This window comes from Pelodiscus sinensis, chromosome 9, assembly GCF_052426305.1.
Source record: "Pelodiscus sinensis isolate ZL-2025 chromosome 9, ASM5242630v1, whole genome shotgun sequence".
NCBI lineage: Eukaryota > Metazoa > Chordata > Testudines > Trionychidae > Pelodiscus > Pelodiscus sinensis.
Window position 1 is genome coordinate 10,793,269 of NC_143060.1, and position 26,595 is coordinate 10,819,863.

Consider the following 26,595-nt stretch of genomic DNA (forward strand, 5'->3'; position numbering starts at 1 on the left):
CTTAAAAAGTATACTTCTGTCTGAAAATTTTGCACCTGTCAAATTACAAGTAAAACCTATGATTATAATAAAAGAAAGATTAGAGAAGAGGGATTTTTTGTTTTTTTCCCCATGTACATTTTTTGTCCTTATACATTTGACAGCCCCCTTGATCAGTTTCTGAGGTCTATGGGGGGAAAAGGTGCAAAGGCTGACTTAGGGAACCTGTGCCACCACAGATGCCAGCTTCTTCCTGGAACAGGCCTGTTCTGCCCCCACCTGACTCCTTCCCTTAAGACCCTTCCCAAATCCCTTCCCCCAAGTTCCTCTTCCTGGTCCTGTCCTACTGCTTTCTGCCTCTTTCCCTGAATGCAACCTGTTCTCCTTCCTCTTCCCTTTCCCTCCTGGAGGCTCTCACATGATGCAAAAGAGCCGATTGCTGCAGGCAGTAGGGGATGTGAAGGAAGGGGAAGAGTTAATCGGTGGGGCCTCCAGCCGGTGAGAACCACTGGGAGGGCACTGGCTGCCTATGGGTGCTAAGCACCCATTAATTTTTTCCCATGGGTGCTCCAACTGTTGGGCTAAAAATAGAAGTGTAGATGTTTGGACTGAGGCTAGAGCCCAGGCTTTGAGACCCATGGTTTTCAGAATCTAGGTTCCATCCTGAACCCGAACATCTATGCTGTGATTTTTAGCTCTGCTGCCTGAGCCGTGAGGCAGCTGGCTTGGGCCAGCTGCAGTTATGCTGCCATCTTTTACTGCAGGGTAGATGTACCCTTTGTGTATACACGCCACTTCATACATGGCTGTACAGGACCTTCTCAGGCTGCAATTCTAGGTGCTTGGGAGAAACCAGGGGCTTCACACTCAGAGTTCTCTGACTGACACACCCACCCACACAGCAAACCTATGGCTCTATAGGGAGTGTATTTTGTTTTGTAAAGGGCTCACTCAGCACACTGACTCCAGAGTGGAGAAAAAAAAGAGAGTTCTCAGAGGAGTGTCTCTAAGGTACAGTGTGTGTTTCTCCTCCTGAGGCAATGAAGTTATATTGTGCTCCATAGCCTGGGCTGTGGCCAAAGACACAACATAAATTTTACATAATGGTTTGTTTACATAATGGTTTACATAATAATAACTGGAATTGCTTTTCATCCATTTTTTTAAATTAAAGAGATTGCAAGTTGGGAGTGTCTCTTCAATGTTAAAATACACTTGTTATACCTGCTATCTGCTATCTTTGTTGATTTAGCAGTTTTTGTTCTTTGTAATTAAAGATAACCTCCTCCTTTATTCCAGATCCGCAATATATCAGCATAAAGAATATCATAAAGCTTCAATTAGCCAAACAATTTGCATCAGTGTTCTAAATATATAAACAAAAAGGATTAGATTTTTATTGGTAAATGTCAGTAACAATTAAATTTCAATACTCACACACAAATCAAATAAAAAAATATTCCAAGTAACAGTAATCAAAATATACAGATAGGCAAATTAAGAAGAATGCTACTTGAGAACATAGCAGGGTTTGATTGAAGGATATTTATTTTGTATGTTTTGACATATGAACTTGACAATTTGTAATTAACAGTTATAAAAATTTAACTTTTTTAATCTTAAAGTCTATTTGTCGTTAAATAATTACTACCTCCCCATAATATCCCACAACTGTGAACATTTAAAGCAATATATTTTAAAACATTTAAAATCCATAATTTTGTGCAACTGAAAAATTAAATTGATACAAATAAAAAAAACCTATACTATCTATCATAATGATCAAAAATAAAAATTAAATTCTGCCAAGCTCAATTATATACTAATGGAATGGATTTGACTGCAGATCAAAAGGTTCAAGTCTAGGTGCCCTGTTTGCATATAAAATTTTGTCCTTTCCTCAACCCTTAATCTCTTGCTAATCTTATACTGTAAAGTAAACTCTTTGAAGGAAGGTCTGAGTGCCTGATTTTGGTCTCACACAGGTACATCTCCCTTGTATTCAATGGACCTGATTCTCCATTGTCTTACACAATTCTGAGTTGACAGTGGTTTGCGCTGAATTCACTTTGCCCTTTCACGTATAAATAACTTCATATGTAGCCAGATCCTTAACTGATACCAGCTGGCATAGTTCCACTGAAATCAATGAAGCTACACTAAATAGATTTAAACAAGCTGAAGATTTGCCCAAGATGCAAGGCAATAGAGATGTAGGCCCAATGGCATATAACTGTTGTAAGAAAGGCCCTGTGCCTTTCTACATATATGTGTGTATTTTTGGTTGCTAGTGCACTAGAAATAATATATAATGTAATAGTGACACTGACAACACTAGTGACTGCTAAAGCATCCTTATATAAGATATTATATATACAATCAGAAAAACGAACTTCAAAAATCAAAAAGTACACAGAAAAATGTGAACATACAACATACATTTTCTTTTGTCATTCTAAGCTGTTCACATGTAAACCTAGCCATTTATAGGTTGACTAATGATCTTTATTACTATGTGGTATACCATAATTTTAAATCACTGTGCCTGCTGTGTGTATTGTTATAATGTAAACAGATTATGAACCACACTTTTAAAATTTGGAATACAATCAGGAGATGCTTTATTTTGTACCAAGCAATGGTGTACTAGGAAGCTCAATATGCCCTGTAAATGATGGGCATGATACGAGCAGAAATAAGAGCAGTAGCTTATCCCCCATTGGTCTAATTAGAGAAATCACAAGTAAAATGTGATAGCTGTTAAATTAGGTTCATAAGATTGTGTTCTCTGTGGGACAGACCCTGATAATGAATCCAAAGGGAGTTTCAAGAGTTTCAGTGTTTACCAGAGTTAAGGACTTGATGGTTTGATTCAACGGGAGCTTCAGCTACTCAGCACCTCCCCATATTAAGCTCTGTGTATTTTGACAGAGTAAGGGCTGGGTAAACAATAAGAGCTCATTTGTTCATTCAGACACAACCCTGTGCTGGCAGGATGCAGAACAGTACTATCCCTGCAGGGATTTCAGGAAGGCAAAATTCAGCCTGGAACTCTGTAGTACACAGAAGAATGTGATTGTTACTACCTCCGTTCAGTGCTAGGGTGTACATGGAGAGAGCAGGGACCTTCCAGCCTCTTCCCACTCTTCCCCATCCCATTTGGGTGTTTTATACTTCAGGCAATGCATGAAAGGACAACCCCAGTGTTCCAGGGTACACAGGGATTACAACCATGGTCAGCTGCAGCACAAGGGCATATCCACAGAGTATAACATAACCCTGAGAAAGGGCATTGGAATGTGGCCCCCATAGTGCTTGTTTCAATACATTGTAACATTAGAAAACGATGATACTGATTTTAATTTTACCATGTCAGATTTTAAGGCACAAACAAAACACAGAAGCAGAGAATTTAGGGGTGAAAAGAGCTTATTAGGTCATCTAGTCCATGTCGCTGCCAAGGCAATATTGTTTCTTGCAGTAGAAGCACAATGCTTGGTGAAGTCCAGTTTTAACAGACCAAATAGTGAAGGTTCTCACCAATTCTCTTGAGAAACTATTCTACAATCTAATTAACTTCCTTGTTAACAAAAGGTTTCTGGTATTCAGCCCAAATTCTCCTTTTCAAATAGTTATTCCTTATTACACCCCTTAAATCACCTTTCACAATTCTTCACTGGAATTTGCAACCTTCAAATGTTTGTACTTTACTGGAACATTAATCATTGTTACTTTGTAATCAATCTAGACTTTGTTATTTCTTTTGAATTGTGGTGCGCCTTTGAAAAATGACTATGTAAAACGGCATGTTTATAATGCAATACATCTACTCCTTGTGCGTACTCAGAGTCACACATACATTCCTTGAGGACTGGACAAAAATATCTTTGCATTCTTTTCACCCATACAGAGCTAAATTAACTAAGAAAGAAGGAGTGGGATTCTATTCTGTCTGAGGCAGCAACAGAGTTATTAAGTCAAGGTCAAACTGATCCCAGTTGATCAGACAGTATTGGGAAAATAGACGTGACAACAATTTATTATATACTTTAAATTTCCTAAAATAGGAGATTATAGTTAGTTACCCATATGTATTATAAGATTATTTTATCAAATGAATACGGTACTATCAAACATTTCTAACAGATACAGAATTTTCAGAGACCTTACCAAACTTGATGTAATAATTAGACCTCTCCATGCATATCCGCTTGGTTAAGATCTGCAGGAAACAGTTAAATACATCTATCACCACAGTCATCTTCTGTTCATGTTTTACTGTAAACTGAATTACTAAAGTCTGACCCTCATTACTAATGGGCTCACATCTTGCTGATAATGCATAAATCCAGCATCCTGGTTAGTCTGAAGACCAATAATGAAGAAACAAAATAAGATTAAACAATAAATATAGAAAACCTCTACATAAAATTACGTGTCCCTTTAGTGTCCGTACTGGCTCTAAATAATTTATCACTTCCATCATAAGCTTGTATGGGTCAAATTTGCCTGTCCCTTACACCAGTTTAATTCCATTGATCTTAATGGGACTACATCAGTATTACTGAGAGAAGGAGGATGTGGCCATATATCTGTAAGTAGTGGTAACTAAATATACTCCACCTCCAACATCTAGGGATGTTGTTATTCAGCACAGTAGCTAGTGAGCCACAGAATGCTTATGTTTTTCAAGAGGAAAGTTACATTCTAATCTATGTTAGACAAGAAATGTACATAAAGCCCAGAAACTGGCTAAAACATAAAAGTAACTGAGCAGGAGATACGGGGACAGGGAAAGAATAAGAAGAACAAGGACAAAAAACCCCACCATACCAACAACCAAAAATATAGGCTAAAAAACCCAATGACTAATTAGCATGGGAAAATGTTAGAAATGCCACCAGAATACTAAAAACAAAGCAAAGCCTGTACTTAACAAACTATTAAAATGTATGGGCCAGATTCCCTTCTGTGACCCGGATAAACTTGACACAGCAAGAGATGGAGGCATTATAGAGCTGGTTTCAGATCCCAGATTTTCTGGCCAGCTCTATTCCAACACTGATATAGAGACAGTGATAGTCTCCAAGGCATTTCTGCCTCCCCTCACCCCCAACACACACTTGACACTGGGGTTTCAAAGCTGGTGGCTATACCACCTCTATGTCCAGTAGGGACTTCCCTGTATGCTGAGGGAATCCCTAGCTGGGAAAAATGTGTGTTTTCCATTCACGCTGCACATCTTAGCGAGGGAATCTGGCTCAGTACTCTGTGCATTCACTACCTCAATACTGTTTGTTATCAAGTTGTATGCTCACTTCATACTGTAAAAATTAAACTGGGAGGGGCCACACTGCAAGATAACACTTGAGCAACACAGAATGATTGTATCAGCTTATGACAAGTTGTACCTATTTAAATTAAAAGCAACACCATAATCAGATTAACAGTTTCTGTGTGTGGACAGGATTTGAGTTGGGGCAGCATTCAAGTTATAACTTGAGCTATATTTGCAGTAAAGTCAAGCCCAGCATGTACTTTGATTACACCGAAGCAACCAGATGAACAATTTCTTCCTTTTTCTTCTGGAAATCTAATACAAGGTATATTTAATGCTGACTTAAATGTAATTAAAGGTCTAGAAACACTTGCCCTATGAAGATGGACTGAAAAAAAATGGATTTTAGTCCAGAGAAAAGATGATTAAGGTGGGGGGAAGACATGATAAAGGTTTTCAAATACGTAGAAGGGTTGTTTCAAGAACGAGGCTAAAAAAAATTATTCCTAAACTCTGGCTATGTCTAGACTGCAGGCTTCTTTCAGAAGAAGCTTTTTTCAGAAGAGATCTACTGAAAAAACTTCTTCCAAAAGATAGCGTCCACACACAAAAGCACATCGCAAAAGTGATCTGCTTTTTTGAAAGATAGCATCCAGACTGATTGGAAGCTCTCTCACATAAAAGGCCACCCAGAACTTCTTCAGCCAGAGCTTTAGGTCATCAGTTGCTTCTGAGTGCTGGTGCCTTGAAGAGACAGGTGCTTAAAGGGACCCCCATGACAGCTGTTTCTCTGCTTCTGCTGTGTGCTTGCCTACCTCTTTGAGGGACAGTAAAGCTCTTGCAGTGCCTACTGTGGTTGCCCCGCTTACTTGGATGCTGCAGATTTTCTCTTGGTGCCATGGAGCCGGAGCTGCCCCTGGGCATGTGATGGCCCCACATGGCCATGCTGCAGTTTTTGAAGCACTTTGTGTCACCTGCCTTCCTGGTCCTGCACAAGCTTGACCCCAAGTTCATTCTTGGGACCCTCTCCCTCGGGACTACATTCTGGCAACTGCACCCCACAGTGCAGAGGCATTTTTGGGGGGCTTGACACCAGTTTGGACTAGTGGGACCAGCTGGTCATGGAGTGGTGGGATGACCAGCAGTGGCTCCAGAACTTCTGCATGTGGAAGGCCACCTTTTTGGAGCTGTGTGCCTGGCTTGCTCCCACCCTCCAGAGATGCAATACCCACTTGCAGCCCGCCATCCCCCCTGGAGAAGCAGGTTGCTATCGCCATCTGGAAGCTCACCACCCCAGACAGCTACCCGTCAGTGGGCAACCAGTTTGGTGTGGGGAAGTCCATCTTTCGAGGCCCTCCTCATGGAGCTAATGCACTCTCAGGCTGCTGTCCCTTCAGGGGGTGAGGGAGTCCTAGAAAAGGGGGTCCCTCAGGAAAGCAGGGTTGGGATGTGGGGGAGGAGTAGGGGTAAGCCCTGCCCCTGTGAGGTTGTGCAGTCCTGCCCTCACACAAGCCTGCTGCTGGGGGGGGGGGGGGTGGCTTCATAGGGGGTGGCTCCTGGGGTGTTTGGAGGAGGGAAGAGGAGGGGGCAGCCACTCAGGCACTCCCTCTCTCATTCTCTGTTTTGTTCGTTTGTTTGTCTCCTTCTGCAGGTTGTGAGGGCCACCAACTCGATCCTGCTGCAGAGGGTCATCCGCCTGGGAGACCTGGACTCGATCATGGCCGGATTTGCTGCTTGGGGTTCCTGTACTGCGCTAGAGCCATAAATGGGACCCACATACCGATTCATGCACCGGAGCATCAAGCAGCCCAGTATATTCATAGAAAGGGCTACTTCTCCATGGTGCTGCAGGCTCTGGTCAACCACCATGGACACTTCACGGACATTTTTGTCGGGTGGCCAGGCAGGGCACATGATGCCTGTGTGTTTCAGAACTCTAGCCTGTACAGAAAGCTGGAGGTGGGCACATTCTTCACCTGCTGTGAACTAACAGTTGGGGACATGCAGATACCATTGTGCATCATGTGGGACACGGCTTACCCCTTGATGCCATGGCTTATGAAGCCTCATACCAGACACCTAGACCCCAGAGGAACCAATTTAATGCCTGCCTGAACCGGGACAGGATCCAGGTTGAGTGCATCTTTGGCCACCTCAAGGCACAGTTCAGGTGCCTACTGACCCGCCTGGAGGTGGGGGAGCACAACATCCCCGAGGTGCTCGTGGCATGTGCCCTCCACAACATCGTGGAGAGGAAGGGGGAGGCCTTCTTCCTGGGGTGGGGGACAGATGCGAGGGGTGAGCCTTCGAGCAGCCACAAACAGCTGCCATCCGCTAGGCCCATCAGGCCGGGGTGTGCATCTGGGAGGGAGACCCAAGTAAGTCTCCCCAGGGCATCCCCAACAGAAGCCTCTGGCTTGCTGCACTATCCCTTTCCCAACACAGTCCCTCCCTTTACCCCTTCCCTAACCTCTCAGTAAACACACCTGTGTGGTTTCCAAGGAAGTGAAGTCTATATTTATCTTTCATTAAAAAAGGTGGGCAGGGGGAGAGGGGCTCATAACCTGGAGGGGGGGCGCTCAGAGTGGCATGGGGGGCGGCTATATGTGCCACCTCAGGTGTGGGACAGTAATTGTTGGAGTTGGGATTGGGTGGGTCCAGGGATGGCAGGGGGGTGGGCAGATGGGGGGGCTGGAGCAGGGATGGCAGAGGGTCAGGGGAAAGGGGCATAGGCATCACTTGGGGAAGGGACATGTGCATTCCATTGGGGGCAGAGGGAGGGGGAATGGGCACAGTGCGGGGGCAGGAGGGTGGTAGGCAGGAGGAGTGACAGCAGCTGGATGTGCCATCATTTCTCTCATGATGGCACATGCTATCACACCGCTGCATGAGCTGGTCCCAGATACTGTTCTGTCATTCAGCATCCTTGCGGGTCTTCTGCGCCAGGGTCTGCTGTATGTTGCACAGGACGCTTGAAATCCTGCCGCATGAAATCTTCCTGGACCCTGGCACACTTTAGAGTCTGTGGCAACTGGCACGGGTGGCATGGCTTGCCCCTCAGTCCCGACTGTGGAGAACACAAAGAGGGAGAGGCAGTTAGTCATCCATACAGTCACTGTCCCTGAGGCCGTGCCCTCCTCTGTGAGCAGCCCCCAACCGTCCTCGGGCCAGAGGAAGGGGATGTCCCGGGAGCAAGGTCATGTGTGGGCTGTACAGCATGCCCTACCTCACAGGGGCCCAGGGAACAATGCTGCCTGCTTCCTTCCCCACCCCACAGGCCCACAGACAAGCAGGCAAGGGAAGTGTCCAGCTACAGTGGGATCCCTCCATGGGCGGCAGAGAAGCCGAGAGCAGTCTGGCCCTCCCTGGGGCCCGCACACACACCTGCAGCTCACAGTCCTGCCCGTGGGAGCAGCACTCTTCAGGGTGTCTGGGGTCATGCCTGCACCCTTGGGCTAGCCTGCTTCCAGCCATTTCCCCACCCCCAGGATCTGGTGGAGCGCCTGGTAATAAGGGCAGGTGTGGGACCCTGACCCTGAGTGTGAGCTGCACTCTTTGGCCCTGATGGAGCTCCTTCACTTTACTCCAGACCCGTTCCAAGGTCCGGGACAGGTGTCGGCGCTGCGCCAGGGACTCAGCCATGTGCTCAAAGATCATGGCATTGCGACACTTGGAGCAGAGATCCTGCAATGTCTCCTCCTCACCCCACAGCTCGAGGAGGGACAGGATCTCTGCTCCGGACCAGAAGGCTGCCTGTTGGTCCCGCAGGTGGGTCCTGGAACTGCTATCTGCGAGAGCCAGAGGAGTTGCAAGGGGCTTATAGCTCCACGATGGGTGGCAAGGCCTATGGCAGGAAGAGCTGTGCCGTCAGGGTGCTGCTCTCGGCTGGCTTCCTGCCACAAGGCTTGTCCAGTGTGCCTGCAGATTTAACAGCTGGCAGCAGACAGGAACTATAGAGTTTTGATTAGTATGGATGGAGTGTCCACCAGGGCACCTGTGTTATTTCCCGGAGGCCTCTTCTTTCAAAAGGAAACCTTCCTCTCCAACCACACACGCCTTCTTCCGAAAGAGCTCTTTTGGAAAAAGGCTTCTTCCTCATTGAAAAAGGAGTACCAATGCTGGAAAACCCCCTCTGTTCTTTCAATTTACTTTAGAAAGAACATGATTGCAATGTGGACGTAACTCTGGTTTTGTCAGAAAAACAGTTGTTTTTCCGACAAAAAACTGTAGTGTAGACATACCCTCTGAGGGTAGGAAAAGAAGCAAGGAACTTCAGTTGCAGCAAGGGATGGTTAAGTTGGACATTAGGAAAAGCTTCTTAGCCTGTGAGGTTAATAGAACACTGGAAAAAATAGCCTAGAGAAATTGTGGAGTCTCCATTATTGAAGTTTTTTAGGAACAGGCTGGACAAACACCTGTCAGAAATGGTCTATTACTTAGTCCCGCCTTGAATGCAGAAGACTGGACTAGATGACCTTTTGATATCCCTTCCAGTCCTACATTTTCATGATTTCATCCATGAGAACTTTATGTCTGGTTAACTAGATAGTTTTTAAAATATATATTTGAAGTGTAGCAGAATCCACAATCAGAGAGAGCAAACAACTATAGAAGTATATCCATTGGAACAGAGACACGCTGAAGAGATTTTGCAGCAATTCAGTTGTTGGGATGTCTTCTTGCTGTTCTGAAACATAACAAATTTCCAAACAATGTAAGAAACTGAAAAGTATAAAGCTACTTTACAACAGCATTTACACTGGTTGAAACAGCTGAAACATGTATAATTTAGCTTTACAAACATGCACACAACACTTGGATAAGAGGAGTCCTGGATAAGGATTCCATCCTGTCTAAAATCATCTGTCGTCTAAACAAAAAAGAGATAAAAATCTGCACAAGTTAAGAAGAAACTAATTTATCTGTTGATTTCACTATGTTAGCAGAAGTTAATCTCTTATGTTCTCAAACTGTAAGGCTGTGTCTACATTGGCACCCTTTTCCGGAAAAGGGATGCTAATGAGACAAGTCGGAATTGCAAATGCCACGGGGGATTTAAATATCCCCCGCGGCATTTGCATGAACATGACTGCCGCTTTTTTCCGGCTCAGGGCTTTGCTGGAGAAAAGCGCCAGTCTAGACGGGATCTTTCGGAAAAATAAAGCCTTTTTATTAAAGACATTCGAAATGATGTCTTTTATTAAAGACATTCGAAAATGCAAATGAAGCCGGGATTTAAATATCCCATGCTTCATTTGCATAATCACATTATGGCGCTATTTAAAAAATAGCGCTATTTTGAAATAACAGATGCTGTTAAGACGCGGTTATTTCGAGAGAAAACCCTTCTCTCAAAATAACTGGTAAACCTCATTGTATGAGGAATAAGGGTTATTTCAAGAGAAGGGTTTTTTCTCGAAATAACCGCGTCTTAACAGAGTCTGTTATTTTGAAATAGCACTATTTTGAAATAGCACCGTAACATGATTATGCAAATTAAGCAAGGGATATTTAAATCCCAGATTCATTTGCAATTTCGAATGTCTTCATTTGCATCCCTCTCTTGAAAGAGGGTGGAAGTGTAGACATACCCTCACACACAGTCCAATTCCTCCACATTTTCTCTCCCACCTTTCTTTCCTGAGCAGTTTATATGCACTCATGACAATGCTCCAGTCATGTGAGTTACTCCATGAAGTTTCTGTTATTCCAATCACATCACAGCCTATTTGAGCACGAGATCATTTTTTGAATTTAAGTGCAAGTCCGAGAGCTACCTCAAATATAAATACCTATAAAGACCCTGGGTCAGATGGCAGCTCTTTATGGGAGGAAGAGCTAGGGATGGGCTTCCCAGCTCCCTCAACCAGTGGACGAGGGGGGCAGCTGGAGCTGTGCTGCCCAGCACTCCGAGCCAGCTGGCAAGCAGCTCCTGGGGTAAGGGGCCCACCTGGCCAGTACTGCAGCTGAGAGCCAGGGGGATTGGCTTGGGAGCCATGTGGCAGCTCCAGTAGGAGTTTGGGATATGGGCTTCAGCTGGGCACTGCTGGTGGCTCCTGGTTGGTGGTGCAGTGGGGCTAAGAAAGGCTCATCCCTGTCTGGCCTTGCCCAATTCCCTACAGCAGCCAGCAAACTCCATCCCAACTTCTGTTGTGCCCCCTCCCGCTCTGTAGAGAAAGGATACAGTGGGAGGAGGCACCTTGACATCAGTGCCCCTCCGCTTCCTCCCCTGTCCTGCTCAGAAAGCTGGAGGCTCCCAGGAAAGAGCAGGAGATGTGCAGTAGTAGGGGGAGGGGCAGCTGAAGTGCTGGCACTCTATAGACTCTTGGCCAAAATAGTCAAGATCACCTGTCTGAGGCACCAAGATCTACCAGTAGATCCCGAGCTACTGGTTGGTGACCACTTCATCACAGGCACCTAAGATAACTATCCAATTGCTCCATTTTTTTCAATATGAATCAAGAGGCTACCCCGTTGCATCCTCCTTGTGTTTCCTCCCAGTATCCCACTTCCCCACTTATCTGAGAACTTAGATCACCATCTCCCAGTGAATCTAGGTTAAACCTAGTAAAATCTTAAAAATGCCTAAAAAATGCATGCTGGTTATAAAAAAGGACTTCCGATAAACTATTTATGTATCTGTTTTCTTCTGAGTGTGGCGGTTCAGTCAGGTCTGGAGCCCCTATTCCTGTGTCCGAGCAGGGTCCCACCCTCTGCTGCCTTAGTGTCCCCAAATTCCTGTGAGCTTTTGTTATCCTGCGTCCGTACGTTCAATAGTCCGATATGGGATTTTATGATCCCTTCCCGTAAATAGCGAAGACACCTGTGCGCCAGGAAGGGGACATGGGGGACCCGGGCCCTCCCTTTCCATCAGGTCCCAGCCCGGGGGCCCTAAGGCATAGGGATGAGTACTCCCCTAGCCGGCTGACAGGGCATGACCCCGAAACTCGTCAGCCCACGGGAACCAATACTGCCCTGCCCCGGGCTGCTTCCTTCCCCTTTTGCTGTCTTTGACTTTATGCCCACTGACCAGGGTTTCTACCGGGTTCTCCCAGGCCGGTTTGCCCTCGCTGCGGCGGTGGTCCTCTCGCGTTGGTCCGTCCTCCCCTTCAGCTCTGGGTTGAGAAGACCCCTCTTCCCTTTGGAAGCTCCAGGACTCCCCGCTTCCCCTTCGCTCTGCTGGTCTTGGCCTTTTTGAAGGGGCCCGCCATGTTGCGTGCCGGCCGCATGTTCTGCTGTGCTGGCGTCATGACGTCCATCCACGTCGTCCCCCTCTCGTGTTAGCCCGTTCTCTTTCCCCGCCGGCGTCCCCAGGCAGCAGGGCCTGCATGAGCAGTGTGGCGTCCCCGCCCCCACACGGCTTCCCGCGCCCACTGGGAAAGCGGCGGCGGCGGCTTTGCTGCTAGTGCGGGGCCATATGGCCCCATCACACTGAGGCATATGACTTTTGGAAGACCTGTAATTTTGTTGATCAAGGCCACATGTGTATGATGTTTGCAAACTTAGATCAATTTAATTTATAATATTTTGGACTTCTCACAAACTCAAGTACTTTACAACATTAGCTAATTAATTATCACTGAACCTTAAAGAGGCAAGTTCATTTTATTGTACCCTCTTTACACATGAGTAAACTGCTGCATGGAGGATAGGGTCACTAATTTTTTCATCGTATGACAATCTTTAAATAAAGATTAACTTATCATTCCTGGAAACTCCAGTAGAATTCTGGAGTGTTGGCAACCCTAAGTGAGACACTAAGGCCCTCCCTCTGCATCTACTGAAGATCTGGTCTATCATGACATGCCTAGTATGCACAACACCACAGAACAGTATCCAGATATTGTTCATTTTTCTGGACTTGTGTTGTATCATTTTCATCAATGAATAAATTCAGCCTAATGTTCATGTATTCTAAAATATATGCTACCAGATTAGAGTTCAGTCATATAAGAACATTGAAGAATGCTCCTAAGATTGATATTGTTTAGATTGTATTTTGGTTATAAGTGATATTTCTGTTTTGTTCAATTTTAGTTCCTAAATAGTTCAATCCTGAAAACTCTGTGCAAAATCTTTTACTGACAGGCAGATCTTGCAGTACCAGATCCCAACTGTGTAATGTGAAGTATCCAGATGAAAGTTTTGTATGAGCACTCGGCTCTCCTCCAAATGAAAGGCCTACAACAGATTTTCCAATTTCTCAATGCCAGATCACATCACCAAGCTGAGAAGTGCATGTTGTGAGAAATCGATTTTTGATTTAATAAAATGTGTATTTTAGGTTTTTTGCATCTAGTAGCTAATGTACAATCAAGGCAGACATCTCAAACCCATCATACTCCTCCTTTTAAGAGCCATTTTAAAAAATCTTTAAATCTATACAAACTTCATAAAGCTAAACTACTTTAAAGTGTCCCTTTAAATGTGTTTCTCTAGAAACCTGTAATTAGATTTGATAAAGAAGAGAGCCACTCGGGAATGTTTAATTGAGGATCATCATATTCTCCAATTAACTTGCATTACCCCACCAGACAATTTCTTCTTAGTCCCAAGAAATCATCAGCACTTAGTTCATTTTCAGTTATTTGTCTGCTTTTTACATGATTTCTCTTTCTGGATATAGGACCAGCATTGTTCAAAGGGGCTAAATAAATAACAGATGAATCAGCCAAATCTCAAAAAACATTCTCAGAGCAGCATCTCAGTCAGGGTGCTAAATATCGCAAGGGCACTTCCCCTTTTCATAAAAATGATTGAACATGTTGTGCCAGAATAAACTCACTATGTAAAAAGCACATATCCTGGGAAATGGAACAAATGGAGGGAAATAGCCTATTGCTCAGTCACGCATCCTAAAAATATCCACACAATATGATATGAGGGAAAAAGAAGGCTTGGAGATGGAAAACAATAGCACAGAAGAAGTTTTAAATCTTCATAATTCTCTTTTCTGAATGTAAGATTTCCCCCTTTCATCTCTTTTCTAGAGAAACATTGTTCAGACACAGTTATAAATACTCCCCCTATAGCAGTGGTTTTCAAATTTTTTAGGCTGTGTATCCCTTTCAGATATGTGGTTTACTGCATATGCCTATCTGTGACAAGGTCATGATATATTTATGATTAGATTATCAGGTTCAACTAAATAAAATGCAATGAGTAGTCCTGAGGCACCTTAGCCTAGGTCTACATTAGAACAGGCAGGTCGATTTAAGATATGCCGCTCCAGCTACACAAAATGTGTAGCTGGTATTGGCTTACCTTAAACCAAGACATAGCAGCATCCACGGAGCAGGAGGCCGGCACGAGCACACCCTCCCATCAGCTTCCCTTACTCATAGCATATTGAAGAGTACCAAACAACAGCAGGGGCTGCTCTCACCATTCTATTGATGGGTCTACTTCAGACCTGATAAATTGAATACTAGGAGATAGACTTCCAGAGGAATCAGAGCAGAGGGTTGATCTTCTCTCCAGTGTAGACATGCCCTATGCAACTAATCAAAATATACGGAATCATGAGCTTTTGTGGGCAAAACCCACTTCATCAGATGAACTGGAGGGGAAATAACCATGAGTAATAACATAAAACAAAACAGCTCATGTACCTGTCAATTATAGGCTGGTACTTCTGTTGCTGTCCAATTCATCTGATGAAGTGGGTTTTGCCCACAAAAGCTCATGATTCTATATATTTTGGTTAGTCTCTGAAGTGCCACAGGACCACTTGCTGTTTTTAAAGTTACAGACTAACACAGCTATCCCTCTGAGATTAAATAAAATGACTTATCTGCCATTACAAGATTTATCTCGCATGCCCACTGATGAATGCTCAGGTACACATACCTCAGTTTTAAAACCATGGCCCTAGAAGAATAATAGAAGAATAAATCATATTTAGTAAAGAAAAGGGAGTGCAGGGAGAAACTTTTCAGATACAGGGACATTTATTACTGGTGCCTTTTATTTATTTTGAACATATAACTATAAACATTGGAAAGAAAATGTGAGTACCTTTGATTTATTTCAAAACTACTGACACACAAGACCCATGACTATTCTCCTCTCTGCTGCAAGGGCTGATTTAATCATTCTGTTTATTTAAATAACTCCAGAACAAAAACATCACAATATTAATTTTTATTATTATATGTGCCAGCAAATAAAGGATTTTACTTTCCTCGCAAAGATGTGTATTTGAAGGGGGGTGTTTGTCATGCATATATCTACCCCCTCACAAATTCCTACAACAAATGTCATTCTTAAACAATAGTCACCCACACCCTCAGAAACTGAAACTGACTCCACCCACCCTGCTATTCCCTGTACTCTGTGCTTGCATAAAGAGGGAGTATAACACCCTTGTATGGCATCAGGAAGAGAAGGGAGGCAGGAGACTCTTGTATACAACACTTGGTATTGATATATTTATTTACTATTTATCCCCAGACTTCAAAATAGGGATGTAAAATCCTGCTTAAATTGGTTAACCAGTTAAATACGATGTTTAACTTGTTAACTGATTAAATAGGGAAAAGGGGCTGCTCCAGTCTAGCTGGCCTGCAGTGTCCCTTCTCCCACCATGGCTGGGTTGGAGCAGTCCCCTCCCACTCCACCCCAGCCGCAGACAGAGGCTGCTATGGACATAGAATGGCACCTCGCACTGGGCCCTGAGCTGCTGTGGTGACAGAGGGCTGAGGAAAGTCCTCTCCCCTTGGAGCAGCCTGCATCCCAAATGCCTCATCCCCAGCCCTACCTCAGAGCCCACAATCCTAGCCAGAACCCTCACCACCCTGCAATCCAACCCTTTGCCCCAGCCCTGAGCGCCTGCCACACCTCAGCATCACCCCCACTACACATGTCCATGAATGAATTTTCTTATGTGTGTACCAATATGGAGATGTTTCTCACATCACCTTCCTACTGGTGCACATAACATTCATTTTGCACATGGACATAATAAAACATAATATTTTACCTAATTATGTAAAATGGAATTGTCTGACTAGTTTCTATTTTGCAGCTATGGTGGACTCTGTCACAAGAAACCAGTCTGCAGATGCACAAACCATCATATTTTTAACATACTTTTAACCCAGCCAAAGCATGAACATGGAAAGGTAAACAGCAGTGTTAATTAAGGAACAACTAGTCTGCTAAGTTCTGTTTTCAAGCCACTGCTCACTCAAAGCTGAAGATATATATACAAATAATTATGGATGGGTCATACAGTAGATATGGCAGAATTCAACTTATTGATATGTGAGTTTTTAATATATAACAAGACCAAAGTGTTTGTACCAACTTACTGAAGTACATTGTACATGGCACTTATAATCTCTGTCAGTGGGATCCAGCTGAATAAACTTGATTAGCTTGGCAAATATATGCATAAAAGATGTTCAGATAAATAATGAAATGATCATACACATGTGAAAAAAGATAATTCATCTTATATCATATTAAGAGAGAGGGTCTGGAATTAACACGACACAAATTTGATGAAAATCGATTTGAAAAATGATGTAAGGTGCTGAGACTTGACCACTATTTACAGTGTATTAATGTTTTATATTTAGATGTTTATCTTTTCCTTTTTGTGTTTTTAAATGCTCAAAACAATAATGATTCTTAATTCTGTCAGACTGGCCACAGACTCTTAAGACATGCTGAAATTAAGGTGTAAGCTTTGATTTAACAATAGTTAGGCAGCAACTCACCATTTAAAGAAACTAAAGAAGTAAACAGACTTCAGTGGAGATACGTACTGCTAAATTTTTTTTTTTTTTTTTTTTGGTTACAACTGATGAACATTTGCAAGATTTAATATTCTTTTCATAATCTCAATAGAATGAATGTATAAGACTGTGTGTAAGGGCACCCTCTGGTGCTTACCAGAAATATTACAGGAAACTGCTCAAATTGCAGCTGGAAACAAAGTAGCAACCAGTGTGACATTTTAGAGCAGTCACATGTGAAATGGCAGGATAAGTTACAAATAGTATTTGTTACCTTCTAAAGTCAAGGATGGATGTTTTTGCATTACATAGAAAAATAAGAATGAAGCCTGAGTCTCGCCTCATAACATTGTAAATCGCCTTAATTCACGTATAGACAGCCATCAGGGCTACTCTTAATGTTAAAAGGCATGAGAAGTGCATGGGGATGACTGAACCCACAGTTTTCTAGTCTAATAAGATCTTACATAGTGACTCTGTGCAGCCCTAGCAATATAAACTCAAGTTCCAGCATACTGAGCAGCTTATGCAAGGATTCCACCATGTCCGCTAAATGTACAGGAGAAAGTAGGTACAAAAGGTGTTCAGAACCATATGAAAGTTTGCACAGTGAACACAGACTTGATGGCATTAACATAAGAACAGCCATGCTGGGTCAGACCAAAGGTCCATCTAGCCCAGTATCCTGTCTTCCAACAGTGGCCAATACCAGATGCCCCAGAGAGAGGGATCACAACAAGTAATCCTCACGTGATTTCTCCCCTGTCACTCACATCCAGAGAAACAGAGGCTAGGACTATGGTCACCAACCCATCGATCGTGATCAACTGGTTGATTGTGAGGGCTTGACCAGTCGATTGCGAGGCGTTCAGGGCCCCCCCATTTCTCCCTACACCCAAGAAGCCCCACTACCTACCTCCTGTGACAATAGAGGTAGTGCTGGCTTCCTGAGGGGTGGATGGAAGTCCTGCAACTGCGCACCACTTCAAGAGATTCCGGAAGTGTGCTGGCTGCTCCCCTCCCCCAGGTCTGTGACATGCCGGGAACTTGCAGGGGATGGGGAAGTCCCCAGAGGAGGTGCACGCTGGGCTTCCCTCCTCTATGGGAGGGGGGAGTCATCCCCCGAGGAGGAATGCGCCGGGGCTTCGCTGCTCTGCGGGAGTGGGGAATAGGCCCCAGAGGAGGCGTGCGCTGGGGCTTACCTGCTCTGCGGGGGGAGGAGTCCTGGGAGAAGACAGGAGCCTCCCTGTCCCCTACCCCCAGCAACACCCTGTCCCCTGCCCCCACTGGCTCCCTGTCCCCTGCTTCAGAACCCTGTCCACTGCCCCCTGTCCTTCTCCTGACCCCCACTGACACCCTGCCCCCACTCCCGTCCCCCATTGGCACCCTGCTCCCAACCCAGCACCCTGTCCCCTGCCCTGACACCCACTAGCACCCTTCTCCAGTACCATGTCCCTTGCTCCCATCAGCACAGTTGGGGCCACATTAGTGAGGTTTTGGAGGAATTTTTTTTTGCATCTCACTTGTGTGGCCCCCAACTGACTTTTCTGTAGGTCAGTGACCCCTGACTCAAAACAGATTCTCTGCCCTTCTCACAAATAAAGACAATACAGAAACTTTTGTGTTTGACATAGTATTTTATTTAAAAATAAAGCCTGGCCAACAAGCCCCCATCTGACCACAGCATCATAACACTCCTGCACCTCCCCCGACCCTAGATCTGAGCCAATCATACACTGGACCCCCCTACCCTGAGCCCCTCACATACCCCAACCCAAATTCCTGCACCCTCACATCCACAAGCCTGTGACTTGCTTTGTACCCCAACCCTCCCCAGCCTGGAGACCCCTCTCTGAGCCCATGTCCCCTTCTCCACCTCCTCCTGCATCCAAATTTCCCCCAGACCTTGCACACCTCACCTCTTCCCAGACTCAAATCCTTCATTCCCACCCCAGAGCCCACACATCCTGTCTCAACTCAGTGAGGGTATGCCTAGACTGCAGGAGTTTTTCCAGGAATCCAGAGATATACTGGAAAAACTCTTCCGCAGCCAGGGGTGCATTTATTTTTCCACTTTTTTTAGTGGAAGAGGAAACATGCTCTTTCGGTAACCCCTATATTCCTTGTTCCACGAGGAATAAGGGGGCTTCCGAAAGAAGGGGTTTTTCTGACATTTGGTCCAGTCTAGACAGCCAAATGTTGGAAAAACCTCTTCCTACAGAAGAATTGGGAAAAAAAGCAGCAGTATAACGGTTGGGGATAGCAAGTGAGGGGAGAGAAGGAGAATAGAGAAGAAGGAGCGGGGCTTCAAGGAAGGGGTGGGGTTTTGGGGGAAAGAGGGGCGGTAGATCTTGGCTTGTTCTAACATTTAAAAAGTGATCTTGTGTGTAAAAAGGTTGGAGACCACAGGGCTAGGAATACCATTCCTACCCATCCTAGCTAATAGATTCATGAAGGTTAGGTCCATAAATAGCCATCTAGCTCTTTTTTGAACCCTGTTAAGTCCTAGCCTTCACTGCATCCTGCGGTAAGAAGTTCCACAGGTTGACTGTGCTGAGTGAAAAAAAAATTTTTTGTTTATTTTAAACCTGCTGCCTATTCATTTCATTTGATGACCCCTAAAGTCTTATATTGTGGGAATAAGTCAATTAACTTTTCCTTATTCACTTTTTCCATACCAGCCATGAGTTTATAGACCACTAGCCTATCCCCCCCATTGGTCAATTCTTTTCTAAGCTGAAAAGTCCAAGTCTTTTTAATCTCTCTTCATAGGGATACTAGCTTCTGTCACTCTGACCCCCTGCCCGGCTCTCGCACCTTCCCTCAGCCCTGAAATCAGCCCCACGTGCACACTGCTGCGGGAACCGTGTGTACGGGCGGTGGGCGCTGAGGGCAGGAGCCAGCATTACTGCAGCCCGTCTCCAGCCTTGCGCCTCCCCCGGCCACTCTACACCCGGCTGGACCCTCCTCGGTACCGCCCACGATGGCTCCTCCCCGTCACTGCGGGGCAACCCAGCCCCCTCTGAGCACCCCAGCCCGGGAGTGAGGAACCAGGCCCCGCCCCCCACGCTCCAGACACTGCCCAGAGAAAGAACCCGGAGCCAGGCCCCGCCTCCTCGCTGCTTTCCCGCCTCGCCTGGGTGAGGAACCAATAGCTGAGCCCGCCCTCTGAGCCGCGTTCCCTTTGTTCTCCGCCACTTCCGTTGAGCGGCCAGGCCCCGCCCCCCCCGGGCTGTAGTCCCCGCTCCCGCTGAGGCGTTGGCTCCCTAAATCCCTTCCCATTTCCCGTGTGTCCATGCAGAAGCTTCCCGCTCTCGCTCTTCCCCCCGCCCTCGCGGGTTGCCTTTGTTGGCGGCCTGGCTCCGCCCCGCTCTGCGTGAGCAAGCCCCGCCCCCTCCACTGTTTCTCTGCCTCTCCTGACTGCCCCTCCCGTTGGTTTGCTTAGTCCCTGTTCCCGGCCCCAGGCCGCTCGGGCGGCCGTTTCCCCCTTCCCCGCCGGGCCGGCTCTGTGGGGCCGGGCTGGCTCCCAAAATGGCGTCCATCATGGAGGGGCCGCTGAGCAAGTGGACCAACGTCATGAAGGGCTGGCAGTACCGCTGGTTCGTGCTAGACTATAACGCGGGGCTGCTCTCCTACTACACGGTGAGGAGCCGGGCGAGCCGCGGCGCTGGGGGGAGCGGGCTGTGGCTGGCGGGGGAGGGGACTGGCCACTGGGCGGCCAATGGGGAGGGAGGAGACGGCGGTGGTGGCCAATGGGGAGGCCCGTGTGAAAGATTTACAGGCGGGGGGGGGCGAGAAACGCTTTTCTCGTTGGCAGCCGCGTGCGGGGGATAGGCGGGGGGCGAGGTGAGCTGGGGGGGGGGAATCTCCCCGCGTGTGACCGCTGGATCCGCCTGTTCGCCGCCGGCCCTGAGGGAGCGGCCGCTGCTCCGCCGTCGCTGGGCGGGGGTGGGGAAAGTGTGGGGATGTGTCCCTGGCAGGCGGGAGGAGGAGCCTCCGTCTCTCCCTGGCCTGCGGGGGGCTCGCCCTGCTGCGGGTCAGCCCCCTGCTGCACTGGGCGCTAGGCGAGAGGCGCCCGCGCTCCCTGGCTCCTGCCCCGCTCCCGCAGCTGCGGGGTTTGGTCCCCTGCGACTGCAGAACGGGCGTCCGGGGCCTCCTTTGACTTGCCCCGGGTGCTGCGAAGCTGCGTTTCGACGCATTTGTAAAGCACTTTGCCCTCCTGGCGCACCCTGCTCCACGGATCACAGGGGCGGTAGCCGAGTTAGGCTGCATGTTTCGTTAGTCTTTAAAGTGCTACTGGACTGTTGTTTTTAAGTGTTTAGGGTGGAGCTAGTGCGCCACGCCGAGAACAGACGATGCCCATTTACACTCTTGCTCAGAGAGTTTCTGTGTTTCTACCACTGCTTGCGCCTTTGAAATGTGGGAGTACACAAATGTTTATGTAGCCAATCCATTAAAACCCGTGAATGAAGGGAATAATGGGGGTGTTTTTTTTCTCCGTTTATTTCTAGTGAAGGATGTTTGCTACTCAGATTGGTTTGCTTGTTCTGTAAATATTGTGGAATACTGGCCCCCTCACTGACACAACAGATTTGCAGCAGCCTTGTGAATCAAGCTGGGATCACAAAGTCAATCCATACTTTCTGACTTAGGCATTTTCACCAGAAATAAAGGTTAAAACATCATTAAATACTGGTCCAGCAGTAGTGGAGACCATTATTTTATATCATTGTATGTAGGACTATTGGCATTATTTTTTTCTGGTAAGTTTTTGTTTTAAAACAAACATTAATTCTACACAATTCAGCTACTTTTGTATGCTATTTCAACTGCATTTTCTATACTTAGTAGCAGGGGTGGGCAGTTTTCACAGGGATGCCGTTCTATGAATTTTGGTAAGTTGTGCACAGCACATTTCTGCTGTATTAATGAAGGAGGGGTGCAGGCTCGGAGAGTTTGTGTGGAGGAGTGGGTTCTGACCTGAGGTTGGGATGTGAGGTGCAGGCTGTGGCTGGAAGGAGCTTACCACAGGTGGCCCCCCCATGGCACAGTGGGTTGCTCTGGCAGCTAGCCTGACTGAGCGTGCTGTAAGGCAGACAGAAATGTTAGATGTGCCAGGTCTGGCCTGCCGGCTGAGTTTTGCCCACCTCTACTTTGCAGTACAGGTTGAATCTCTCTCATCTGGCACATTGAGAACCTGACTGGTCCTGAACGAGGGGATTTGCCAGACCAGGGGAGGGGTCTCTTAACATGATCTGTGCTGAATTCATGCCCCCTGCTAGGGCTCCAGCCCGACACTGCTGCTGTGTGCCTGGCTGTGGCTTCCCAGGCTGGAACTCACTAGGTGCTGCTGCCATACCCCGAGCTCTGCGGCTGGAGCTCCACAGCCACTGCCAGACCACTGCTACCTCTCAGCCACAGGGAACAGAACTCTCTGCTGCACCACCCTCCCCTCCATGTCCTACCCTCACAGATGAGGCTCTCAGGAGAATTGCGGGTACCCCCACGATGCTCCTGTCCCATGGCCTGACCTCCTTATACTTGGGCTCTGTGGTCCAGGAACATCCCTGGTCATGCTGGACCACGGATGTTGCTGGGCCGGCCAGAGTGTCCCGGTTAAGGGAAGTACAACCTGTATTTTGGTTGATGATTTCTAAAATGACCTTTAAAGCTGATTCCAAAATACAAGGCACAGTAAACTGCTATATGTCACATTCAAATTAGTTCATGTAGCATTTTGGACTAAAAATTGTAGATATTCCTGTTCTAAATGAAAAGATTGTTTTAGCAGTGTAATGAAAACCGATAGGCATATGGACATAGTTACACAAACCTGTAAAACCAGAATACATAGGTGTGATTGTAAAGTAACTTTACTAATGATTTTTACAAATGAGAGCTCTTATCTTTGTGTTAGGCTGACTTTTTAAAGCAGACTATGGAAGTTCTGCACTTTATTAATTCTGATTACAAATACTTCAGTTTTTTGGAATGGTAAGTTCAAAATGATTTTGAAATACTATAGTATATTTCTTTAATGAACCCATCAACAACCCTAATATAAGACCCTTCTTTCCTGTGGCAGACTTAATTAGACAAATAGCCTTTCACAGTCACAGGAGGTCCAGACTGGACATTAGTAGTTAGTTTATATATCAACATACATGTACAGTAAACTTCCGATAATCCGGCACCTTTAGGACCCAGGGGGTGCCGGATTATCAGATATGCCGGACTATCGGAAGGGGGGGCTATGAGGAGTCTGGGGTGGGGTGGATGCCACCCCAGACCCTTCATAGCCTCCCCTTCCGATAGTCTGGCTATGCCCCAGGCGTCCCTGATTCAGTCGCTGCTGGTCAGTTTCAGCAGCGGCTGAATCGGGGATGCCTGCAGCAGAGCAGCTGGAGCGTTGCCGGGTTGGTCCGGTAGCGCTGACCTTTGGCGGTGCGAGACCAACCCGGCAACACCCCAGCTGCTCTTGGGGATGCCTGGGGCAGAGCAGCTGGGGTGCTGCGGGTTGGTCCCGCAGTGCCACTCCTTGGAGCTACTGGACCAACCCGGCAGCCCCCCAGCTGCTCTGCCCCAGGCGTCCCCAAGTCAGCTGCTGGTCAGTTTCAGCAGCGGCTGAATCAGGATGCCTGGGGCAGAGCAGCTGGGGGGCTGCCGGGATGGTCCCACAGTGCTGAGGTGCAGCACTACTGGACCAACCCGTCATCACCCCAGCTGCTCTGTCCCAGTTTTACCCAAGTAAGCTGCTGCTGATACTGACTTCCTGGAGCCAGCCGCTGGTCAGTTTCAGCAGCGGCTGAATCAGGGACAGCTGGGGTGCTGCCAGGTTGGTCCCGCAGCCCGGAGGGGCAGCGGTATGGGACCTACCCAGCAGCACTCCAGCTGCTCTGCCCCCGGCTTCCCCGATTCAGTTGCTGGTCAGTTTTAGCTCCAATTGTCTGGCTGCCCGGAGCACTTTTGGGTTCCTGATGGTGCCGGACCATCAGATGCCATGAACTTTGATAAACACCTTAAGTAACATTCAGCAGCTTCCAGTAGGCCTATAGTCTTATAACTAAGTCACTAAGGAACTGGTTACAGATTTATTTGTTTTAAATCAGCAACCCGTTCAGTTTAGAAGAAGTGTGGAACTATCCATTTTTACTTTGTGGAATAATATAGCCAAAAAATCCGGAGTTTTTTGGAAACTGTTAATAACAAAAAGAGTGATGAGGGAGATGAGGGAGAGGGAGATGAGGAGACAGTCTTTGCTTGTAAAGTTTGTTTCTTTCTTTCTTTTCTTAGCAGGCTACACATCTTAAACAAAAAAAAACCTTAAAAAAAAAAAAAAAAAAAAAAAAGCAAGTAGCCCTGTGGCACCTTACAGACTGACAAAAATGTATTTTGTCATGTGGGCCTATTGTACCACAGGGATGTGGTAACTATAAAGCTTGAGTTCAGAAATATTGCTGAATAGGAGAGCAGTGTTTCAAAACAGGAATTTAAGGGTTGCATTTCTGTAAAAATGAAGGCAAGATAGTGTGGTGTCTGTGTGTTTTTTTTTTTTTATTTTATTTTTTTGCTCGCTCTTTGGTGCAGAATTTTTTCTGGGATATTCCCACTCTAATTGAGCAGAAAGCATTAGCTATTAATTGCTGATGTGTTGAGTTAGAGAAATTAGTTGCTGTTCATTGAAAGAGCTGTTTGTTGGAGAAGCAAATGTAGGTAAAGTATAGCCTGAGTTTCGTTATAGTTGTACAAACCCGAGGAGGCTAAACTGAATACAGATGAAGAATATTGACATATTGCAAATGAATCTTCTGAAACTAACCATATGACTAGAGTCCTTTTAAATAGAACAAATATGAAATTGTAAGTTCACATATAGCTTTGACTTTTTAAATCAGTTTTTAAAGTAAACTTCAGAAGTCTCATCTTAGGAGGAAAAAATATTACTTGATAAATAAACTTTAAGGTCATTGCATTCCATTCCCAGGTGGCAATAGGTTACAGGCACAGGTGGATAAAGTACCCCAAAAAGTTACTGAGTAAAAGTACTGCTACTTTGGGAAAAAAATGTAACTATGTAAAAGTCAAAGTATCCTTCTGGAAAACTACTTGATTAAAAGTACAAAAGTATCACATTTTAATTGTACTGAAGTATCCAGAAGTAAAAAGTAGCCATCCTATGGAAATCTATGGTTAACCACCCGAGTTACCGTAAGGCACTATTATTTTTCAAACATGTAATGTGCATTTATATATATGCATATATACTTATATGTGTGCGTGAAACAACAATAGCCGTTGATGAAGAAGATGTTCCTTCTGGAAAACTGTAGATCGGGGTGGGGAACCCTTTTTGGGTTGGGAGCTACTGTCCTATGGAAAAATCAGGTGGGGTGTCACAAGTGGCAACACCCCCCCCCCCAAAAAAAAAACAATCAAAACCCCCTCACTGATGTAGCCCCAAAATCTGGCCAATGATAGCAGCGGGGAAACTCTCATGAGCAGTTTCCAGCACTGTACAGGCAGTCCCCGGGTTACGTACAAGATAGGGACTGTAGGTTTGTTCTTAAGTTGAATCTGTATGTAAGTCGGAACTGGCATCCAGATTCAGCCGCTGCTGAAACTGACCAGCGGTTGACTACAGGAAGCCCGAGGCAGAGTTGCTCTGCCCCGGGCTTCCTGGAATCAGCTGCTGATCAGTTTCAACAGGCTGAATCTGGACGCCAGTTCTTACATACAGATTCAACTTAAGAACCCCAGGCGTCCCCAAGTCAGCTGCTGCTGAAACTGATCAGCGGCTGATTCCAGGAAGCCCGGGGCAGAGCAACTCTGCCTTGGGCTTCCTATAGTCAGCGCTGGTCAGTTTCAGCAGCGGCTGACTTGGCGACGCCTGGGGCAGAGCAGCTTGGGTGCTGCTGGGTTGCTCCAGTAGTGCCGCTCCTCGGCGCTACTGGACCAACCCAGCAGCACCCAAGCTGCTCTGCCCCAGGCGTCCTGATTCAGCCACTGCTGAAACTGACCAGCAGTGGCTGAATCAGGATGCCTGGGGCAGAGCAGCTGGGGTGCTGCCGGGTTGGTCCAGTAGTGCCCAGAGCGGCACTACGGGACCAACCGGCAGCGCCCCAGCTGCTGTACCACAGGCGTCTGGAGCAAAGCCACGGAGCATGGGGGCAGCGGACTGCCCAGACGCGCCGCGGCTGTCCTGCTGCCAGCGTCCTCAGAAGCTTTGCTCCCTGTCTCCCTGGTCTTCTGGTCTCCAGCAGACCAGGGAGACGCGGAGCAAACCCCGTTCGTAACTGCGGATCCGACATAAGTCGGATCCGCTTAACTCGGGGACTGCCTGTATTCCGCCAGCCGGGGGAAGGATGAGCAGTAGCATGTGGCACTGTGCTACTTTTCTCCCCACATACTGGATTTGGACCCTGAGGCTCAGGGCTTCCTCCCCTCCTGCTCCTTTCCCCTCCGTGCTAATGCTCCAACCTCCTGACATCTTCCCATGGGGCTGGAGCACACAAAATATACTAGCCTTGGCCCCCCAAGGCTGTAGTGTGTGATGGGAATGTTTTTTTTCTCAGTTGGGAGCCGCATCAGTGAGGGTTA

The 26,595-nt window shown here is 46.5% G+C and overlaps 1 protein-coding gene across 2 annotated transcripts in view; it reads left to right on the forward strand.

Annotated features, from left to right (window-relative positions):
- The first annotated feature begins 20,216 nt into the window (after window positions 1–20,216).
- Window positions 20,217–26,595, forward strand: part of OSBPL9 (oxysterol binding protein like 9) — a 132,293-nt gene continuing 125,914 nt past the window's right edge. For both annotated transcript variants that reach the window (XM_075935962.2, XM_075935964.2), the window contains exon 1: window positions 20,217–20,640. In XM_075935962.2, the coding sequence (XP_075792077.1) occupies window positions 20,530–20,640 (111 nt within the window). In that variant the 5' untranslated portion in view covers window positions 20,217–20,529. The remainder of the gene's footprint in view (window positions 20,641–26,595) is intronic.